Source organism: Hibiscus syriacus, unplaced genomic scaffold (genome assembly GCF_006381635.1).
Source record: "Hibiscus syriacus cultivar Baekdansim isolate YM2019G1 unplaced genomic scaffold, ASM638163v2 tig00111689_pilon, whole genome shotgun sequence".
Lineage (NCBI taxonomy): Eukaryota > Viridiplantae > Streptophyta > Magnoliopsida > Malvales > Malvaceae > Hibiscus > Hibiscus syriacus.
Window position 1 is genome coordinate 512,918 of NW_024063154.1, and position 8,887 is coordinate 521,804.

The 8,887-nt window shown below is 33.4% G+C and overlaps 1 protein-coding gene across 1 annotated transcript; it reads right to left on the reverse strand.

Annotated features, from left to right (window-relative positions):
• Nucleotides 1-1,391: 1,391 nt before the first annotated feature.
• On the reverse strand, nucleotides 1,392-5,028 carry LOC120167589. Its single transcript, XM_039176561.1, has 6 exons — nucleotides 4,826-5,028; nucleotides 3,505-3,944; nucleotides 3,100-3,131; nucleotides 1,939-2,968; nucleotides 1,595-1,896; nucleotides 1,392-1,551 (listed from the first exon to the last, which is right to left on the reverse strand). The coding sequence occupies exons 2-4, from the start codon at nucleotides 3,839-3,841 to the stop codon at nucleotides 2,021-2,023; spliced, it is 1,317 nt and encodes a 438-aa protein (XP_039032492.1). The 5' UTR covers nucleotides 3,842-3,944; nucleotides 4,826-5,028; the 3' UTR covers nucleotides 1,392-1,551; nucleotides 1,595-1,896; nucleotides 1,939-2,020.
• Nucleotides 5,029-8,887: the final 3,859 nt, after the last annotated feature.

Below are 8,887 nucleotides of genomic sequence, written 5' to 3' on the forward strand. Positions count from 1 at the left end.
GAGACTATCTTTGCCATGTTTTGGGCCTTCTAGAAGACCCAGCAGAGCTGGCCCATCCACCTTGGAGAGAGAAGAGGCATGATAATTATTTGAAATTATCTTAGAGATAATTCCCACTAATTATTCTTTAATTTAGAGTTATAGATAGAGTAGGGCTCTTTTCTGACCGTTGATCTAATTTAATCTTAACCATTGATTGTAGGGGGCTCTAACTATAAAAGGAGGCTCACCCCCACCTCATTTACACACTTCAGATTGAGGAATACAAGTTAGCATTCATTCTAAACTCTCTTCTCCATTTGAGCGCCCATCTCTTTATTTTTCCCATTTCCTTTGTTTTCGCAACGTTCTAAGTATTCTTGCTTAGTGGAGGTTTGGGTTACTTAGCCGATTTTCGACTTTGAAAACGACTAAGGCCGCACGAGCTTACTAGCAGCAGTCTAGGCCCGTGACAATATCATGTTGATTTTCGGGTGCTAATTAAATTTGGTGCTTGGCGTGAAGAAATAGAAAAATGATATACTCTGGAAAACATTATTTCCCTTCTTTGAAACTACAACCACCACTAATAAACTAAGAAGAGTGAGAAACACTTTTTGTTTGGTAGGGCACATAGTATGAAGATCCTAAAGCCAGCTTGCTTAGCCAGATTAATCTTTGAATATTAAACTAAAACTATAAAAGGAACGGTCAGCATTTTCAGTTGTACAATTTTTCTCTGCCAAAACCCACTTCCCTTCAACTTAAATTAAAAGATTCAAGTCAGTTTCAATTCAAAGCTCAGATTTTTTAAACTTTGCAGAAGATGGCAGCAGCTTCATCATCAATACACGACTTGCTAATTCCAACAACATTAGTTCATGGTTGTAATTACCACTTACTTTGTATGACAGAAAAATGTTACCCACATCAGATATAAAGAGAGAGCCATGCATACTGAATCCGGCAACAATGGCAAAACTCTATTTACACACTGCAATTCTCACGTATGTTTGCCATTGTTGCTGCTGAGGAACAGCTTTTATTATTCCTATTTATAGAGCTAGCTTTCAACTTTATATTTGGCTCAAATATTAACTGCTGCATTTTTTTTCCATTAGTTAAGTTATTGTCCTTTGATATCTAAACTAAATTAACAAGTTAAATTTTAATATGTACTTTTTTTTTAATTTAAATACATTTTAAGTTTCTATCAATTTTAAAATTATTAAATTAAATTTTAATCCCTAATTTTTAAAATTTTAAATCAATGATTTAACTATTAGTATTTATCTGAGTGGATTATTGGCCAAACAATGCTGAATCAGTTGCAGCGATATCAATCATTAGGGTCTGAAAATTGAGAAACTGATAAGCCTCTACTCTCCGTAAATTCCAGCCCCAGCACAACGCAGAACAACAAGTACACAATTTATTGTGCTGTTAATGGTCGAAACTGTCATAAAATACAGCAAAGAAAAGTTGAAAAGGCCAAGTACAATAAAGTTCTTAGTGGTTACTTTTCCTAATCAATTCAGTGCTTCATCGAGTTTATCTGTCAACCGCTGAAGCCTGAATGTCTAATCAGTCTTCCATAATGGCATATAAAACCTACAAATAACAACCTTACTTGCTCTCCAGAAATCAAGAAACTAACTTCATTTCTAGATTACCCTAACCCACCATAGGATATCTTGATACCTACAAAAATTCCAAAACTACGCATTTATATTTGATCCAATTCAGAGTTTATCACACGCATGCCCTACCCAACCCAACCCAACCCAAAGCCCCAAAGCTATGGGCAAACAAAAAATGTACAGGGCTAGAGTTATAACGTGCGTCAATGGAAATTTTATGCCACTTCTGTTGATGGTATTAGCTTGAAAAGGGTAGCCTCTAACTTAAGAAGCTGAGACTAGGGTGCATCGTGGAAGCCTGATTCACAAACCCTTAACATAATAAGCATATTCACTGACTCTGATAAACTTCTATGATGAAACAGACGGGCTCCTCACCTCCTACCAGTAAAATAGAAAACTCAATCTTTTCGATATTTTATCCAAAACCCCTTCTTTCTAGCAGAGTCGTTCTCAGATAGTGATCTACCCCACCTAGACCCAATCGAGAAGTGGCGTTTTAAGAAAGGCTTTGCCAAGGAGCTTCTCCGGCTTGAACTGGATTCCAACTTTGTATCTTTTCCTTCTCGTTTGGTGTTTTCTACGTGTTCAATATCATCACAACAATCATCAACAGAACTATCTATAACTCTATTCTTGAACAACTTAAGATGTTTTGCCTTCAACTCTGCTTCAGCTTTTAAAGCTTTCTTGCACATCTTTGAGACCTGTTTTTCTCCAACCATACATATTGGGCAGGCTGGGTCGTATCTGTTAGCCTCTAGTGTCATTGTCTCCAAGCATTCAGCATGATAAACATGTCCACAGACAAGCACAGAAACAACTGAAATCTCATTGCTACTCCATGCGGATCTCTCAGCTAAAAGCTTTGAGCAAGCACCACAAGTTCGCATATCTATGGACGGAGAATATGAAAATCTGCTGCTACATCCATTTATCTTGCCATAACTAGAGCCTAAGTGTTCACTGTCAAAAGACCACCTTTCTCTTTGAGAAGAGGCCACAACCTCTGAAAAAGTGCACACGGACCAGCCATCAGAAGAGCCACCATGAGACCCAGCTGTTAAACCATTGCTACATCTGGAGAGCACGAAAGATGACCTTGCTTCAGACATGGAATAATTATTTGGTGACTTCAGTCCCAGGATTCGACTATCAGAAACCTGCCTCAATAGCTGTTGCCCAGGTAAATGGCGAGCCTGTTGTGATGGGGTTGAGTTTGGAGGAAGCAAATGAGCATGGCTAGACAAAGTATCTGTTATTGGTGGTGAGAATGATGAAGGTATACAAAATGAAAGCTTTGGTGTAGATGAATCAATGATATCGGGCGATTCTGCCAAATTCTTCACCTGAAATATAACCAGAAAGGTATTTTAGCCATCAATAGAATAGGCTAGTGTATCACCACAAGACACAGGAAACACACAAAGCATAAAAGGCTATTCAAGTAAAGTCAATATCGGCTATAAATCAAACTTACATCAACTGAATAATTGCTTGCTCTTGATATGTCTGCACCAACAACATAAAACAATATCAAAAACAAAAGAAACAAATCACAAAATAGAGGGAACAAACTAGCAGGCTAGCAGCTACATTACTCAGAACAGTATTGAGAGAAAAAGGATAGAAAGTAGACAATAACATGATAAATGCAACTTGAATATACGTAAGCATGTCCGCTTTATTTTTATTCGACCATGTTGCCCTGCATATTAAAGGTATGGCATTATCAACAGGATAGAAGACCATTGGATCCTTTTGCATCCATGGGCAAAGTTACATAAATTACACATCTCCAAATGAAACAATTAACATAAAACAAAAATTCAAGCAAAAATTCCCTAAACCCCTTTAGGCTAATTCAATTGGCAAGTGATTTTACCTGAAGGATGGGTCATCATATTCTCACCCATTTCTTCACGGACTGGAGATTTTTGAGAAGTGGGTGTTCCATATGCCTCAATCTCATGTAGACTTCCTTGATCGGAAAGATTACCCCTATCAGATCCTAATGTCCCCTTTATCTCCATGCTGACATTTCTACTAGTTCCATTAGGCACCTGATAAGAAGGCTCATAAATTTCACCAGCTACACGCCTGCGATTATCTCGGCAGAAGCTCCATGATGGCGAACACCTCACATTTCTATGCGAAGTCTCACGTCCTGTTCTGTTTGGAATGGTTCTGTCCCTTGCGGCAACACAACAAGCGGATCCCATGATCACTCAAATACCCAAAAGTGATCTTTTACGAAGCTGCAACACCGATTCAAGCTATGAACTCAAGGGAAAATACTGCATAGATGATAAAATCGATAATTGCCTGTCAAAAAATCACAATTTGAAATTGCAAAGATAAATTGAATAGACAGCTTAAACCAACCTCACATACTTAAAAGATAGCTACTTCAAACAAAGCTAACCACAACTGACTGGATAAGTTTCATTTTTATAAAGAGCAATTTTACAATTTCATTTCATTTCGCTCTGAACTCCATGATCAAAACCTAGGGTAAAAATTAGAGCTAACAATATTCTATATATATAAAAGCCCAAGAAGATCAATTTTAAGAAAGTAAATAAAAAAATAAAATAAGAGTAAATTGCATGGGAATCGTATATGTTATTTTATATTAAGTTTGAAGTGCACTTTGAGATTAAGAAAAATAAATAAATAAATAGTATAAGTGAAAAATAGATTAGTAGCGGATAGCAGGGTTAGGTAAAACAATAACCGCGAAAATTCCAGCTAGTGCAAAGCATCATCCTCAATTAATTGAATAATTAATTAAGCATTATCTGGCTTTCTTCAAAATCAGAATAAGAATAAGAATAATGTAAAATAAAACATTTAAGTCACGAATATTTGCATAATTAAAGTCTTCAAAGTTAAACTATTCCAGAGCATAGTTTTATTTTACTTTTTAACAAAGAAAGGTTATAAACTCCCACAACGCCAAAAAAAAGAGAGTTTCCGAACATTTACTGTTCTACCAAACAAACAAAAATGGCATAAAAAGTTATTGAAAATCCAGGAAAAATTAAAAGCATCTTAAACAAGGGCGCGAAAACGGTTTAGTACCTACTCCATTACCAGAACTGATTTCGAGCTTTCAAAATCCAAGAAAAAACCTATTATCCACGCAAGAACTGAAATAAACATATTGACATTATTTTTAATGAAAAAAGAGGGAAGAAACTTACAGATTGGAATGATTAGAGAATAATGGAGCTGAGGAAGAAAGAGAGAAGGGAGAGATTTGAAGGGCGTCGAAAATTTCAAAGGCGGATGGTGGGGAAGGGCAGGGAGGAAGACGACGGTCGCGGCGGAAACGAGGAAAAGGGAGTAATGTGTGAAATCGAAAGAGAGAGTCAAGGGGTCTGTATGGGGAATTGTGTCTCCTCGTCTGTATGTAGTGCCGCTTCTTTTTCCGCTCCCTTCTCCTTTTAAGTTTACTTTTCCTTTTTGTTTTTCTTTATTTTCCTTAAGCTTTCCACCATAAATCACATAAAATTAAAATTTTAATAAAGATGCGCCAGTATTTTTATTTTTTATTATTATTTTTTACAATTATATGTACGATGTATTTTGATGTTGTCCAATATTATATATATATATATTCGAATATTATCATATCTAGACTTTCTTATTTTTTTAATTAATCTTTTAAAAGCTAAAATTGAGTAACGTGTTTTTACCATTTAGTGTATTTATAATATATGCGTGTATATAAATATATACAAAAGAAGGCTGAAGACGTATAAGAATTGCACCGCTTCCTATCTTTCTTTTCATTTGGTGGGTCCGGTCCCAGACATTGTGAACTTTTGTAATGAAAGCTGATAACGACCTTTGACTCGGGGCTTCACTTCATATTTTCACTCGTCTTTCTTTCTTCCGTGCGAAGTATCCTTTCTCCACAGGTGTAATATTAGATTTTCAATCATTTTAGATAAATAAAAAAAATCAATGTAAATACCTTCATATTTTTATGTTTATGTTTATTTTTATTAAAATTTAATTAATTAATTAATCAATCAATCAATATTAATACTATAAATACTCATTGTGAAAACAATCTTTAAACCTAATTTATTTCATTCAATTAAAATTGTTTATTTCTATTTTTCTAAGCAACTTTAAATAGAGAGTTGATTTTTTTTATACATGCAATACTAAAATATTAAAATCATACAATTAATGTGAAATCATTATAAACTATTTGTCTTCATTTTCCTATCCTCTATTATTAATTTCTCACTTAAAAAATTAATTATTAAATATTTTTTAATTATTAAATCGGCCTTTTGGATAAAATTTGATCTTTTAAATTTAACGAATATTTTAAAATTCGTTATACATAAAAAAATAATATATAAAAGACAAATATATATGTTGTAATTTTAGTCAAAAACATATACGTTGATATTGTAATGTGCACGTATGCTCCAATGCCTGGAATTAGTTAGCTTATCATTCAAATAACTCTATTTTATATTTAATTTAGATAATTTAATACATCTAAGATTGATAATTTATTAAATCCATTTAAATGGGAATCAGAATGTCGTTTTTCTTAGAGGTATTAGGTTTTAATATTCATGTTTATAAGATGTGAGTGCGTTTATAGACTGTAATGTGAACGTTTTTCTCTGCCTTTTGATATGTTTTTCGTTTTATTTTGTCATCTATTTTTTTCTCGTGGTTGAATTTGACATCGTCACGATTGACTCAGATGACGCTTATTTGTTATTATATTAATCTTTTCTGTTTTGGACCCTTATTTGAATTTGGATACGTTATTTACATTTTTATATAATTTTTCACGTTGTTCGACTCTGATTTGCAGTTTGTCGATGGTCTTTCAATAGTTTGGTTCCCTTTTGTATTTCATTTGCCAATGCAGCCAAATATGTTCATATTTATCTTTTGTTTGAGTTTGTTTGGTTAAATTTTTTAACTTTTTCCTTGTATGATATTTATGTGATCTTAAGTGACTAGTTTCTTATGTTATTGATCATTATAAACCTTCATTATATTAAAGATATTTTATATTTTTTAATAAACTAATAGTTCATATATATATAAATATATATAAATAATTTATTTCATATCATTTTTTGAAGTGCACCGTTAGCTTATTCATTAATAAAACGATTTAAAGTGTACTAAAGTTGGACTCTTCTTCAGATGATGAATTTATTCAAAGGCTATAATTTTTATGTTAAAAAAAAGTTCAAAGCTTTCGTTTCATTAAATATCAACACTTTTTTAAAAAAGAAATAAATTTAAAAACATCGTTTTCTATGTATGCTATTAATTAGTAGTTGGCTTAGACAATTATCAAGTTTCGTTAGATTAAATGAAACAAAAACTTGAATTAAATTATAATTAATCTAAAAATAAAATATAAAAATATTTCCATTATTTTATTTTTAAAACTATAAACCTCGTTAAATTCAAAATTTCTCAACACACAGAGTAATTGGGCCATCATCAATCAATTATTTACTGACACGTGAGTCAGTCTGGACTGGATTTATGTATTCATGGCCAAAGCCCACGCGACTGGTTTCTCTCATTTTCTTATATAAAAAATAATTGATATTATACCGATAAATATATCATTTTTATTTAGTATTAATATATATTAAAATCGGTGTGTTTTAATAAATTAAAATATAGTTAATTATTATTCAATAAATTAATTATTATCTGAACATAAATAAAATTAATTAATTATATAAAAGAAGATAATAATGTCCAAAATTGGCAGCATGCAAGCTAACCATTACCATTTCAAGCAGCTTTACTTCATTAATTTCCGTATTAAGGTAACTAATCTATCCCAGGCTTCAGTTAACGAAATTTTACATTGATTTTGCTTCCTTTTTGTTCCTTGTTCTGCTGAGTTTTGCATTGGATTCACAAGATGTAAATGCAATATGAATTATGTTTAAGTAAACATGTCCCCACCCTATGGGTAATTTAGCAGTAATCGGTGAATGTAATTTTAATCATAGATGGCGATTGCATTGTAGCTGAGACTCATATTAGAGGTTAAGAACCAGTGATTAAATGGGGGACAATATTGATCGTGAAACACAAACGATCGCGTTGATATTAGAAAATTTCTGTGACAGAGAATGTCTTGTTTAATATTTACTAGTAGTATAGATACAATATATCATGCTAATATGGGTTAGGGATGTTGATAAACGATATTCCTCAGTTTGCAGGAAAATAATCTTTGATAAGAAAACTTTCCTAATATAACTCTATTCCGTCTTATCGAACAGATGCTTGAATTTCCTGCTGTTTTTCATCCAAGGAAATGCTAACTTGCCTGTTATTTAAGGCCTACTATGGCTGGATTGTTTGGATGGGTGAAGTAGGATAATTTCTTTGCCTTTGATTGTTTTCTGAACATTTGGCATTTTACCCAACCTGTGCCGATAAGATTTCATACGTTGATTTCATTGATCTTCAACAAGGTAGCTGTCATGATTCTGAATGTGTTCACCTCTCCATCCAGGTCCTTTTCTCCAAGTTCAAGGCTTCCTCTGCCCATGCGAAGTCGCTCGGGCGTTTGCATGCTTTTGATCATTTGCCTGCCACAGCTCTATTCCATTGCAGAAGTAGTTCTCCGGGGTCTTAATGGGAGCTGAAGTTGTCAGTTGAAGGTATAAGCCATTTTTTGGTTATTATTTTACATACATTATTTAGTATACACCATTTTTTGGTCATTCTTTTTTCTCCTCTGTGGTTCTTGGTCTGGACTGGTGGATGTCCCAACTCCTAATCATTCGTCTTTCAATGATATATAACTAGTTCTGTATTGTAGATGTACCTTTCTTGCAACTTCTGCTGCATCAACTCCATTGGATCAAGGGAGTTTCTTTCAGGGTTTGCCTTCGTTAAACAAGGTATGCAGACCTAATTTGTTGTTTAGATATCACGTGGCACTGTGCATGTTATTGGAGAATACCTTGCAGGTGATTGAGCCCACGGATGCCACCTGCAGTCTATTGGGGCAAGTTTGATGCACTTTTGGAGAACTATAGTTCCTTATCTCTTTGCTGTTTTGTAGTGCATATGATGTGCACTTACTGGTATGTACACTGACATTCCATTTGTTAGTGAAACTGTGATGCTGCATATATCTAGATTTCATATGATCAAGGGAAAACTGACAGCTCAAACTTTTCTATATTTACATTATGTACTGTTTGTTTTGGGAAAATTTTCAAGCAGCTCTGAATGTT

Excerpts from the sequence above, each read along its gene's own strand:
- LOC120167589 (XM_039176561.1), bottom strand. The coding sequence starts at position 3,841 with ATGGGATCCGCTTGTTGTGTTGCCGCAAGGGACAGAACCATTCCAAAC. Across the intron at positions 3,132-3,504 it reads TATGATGACCCATCCTTCAG|ACATATCAAGAGCAAGCAAT; the intron begins GTAAAATCACTT and ends TTGTTGGTGCAG. Across the intron at positions 2,969-3,099 it reads CAAGCAATTATTCAGTTGAT|GTGAAGAATTTGGCAGAATC; the intron begins GTAAGTTTGATT and ends GTTATATTTCAG.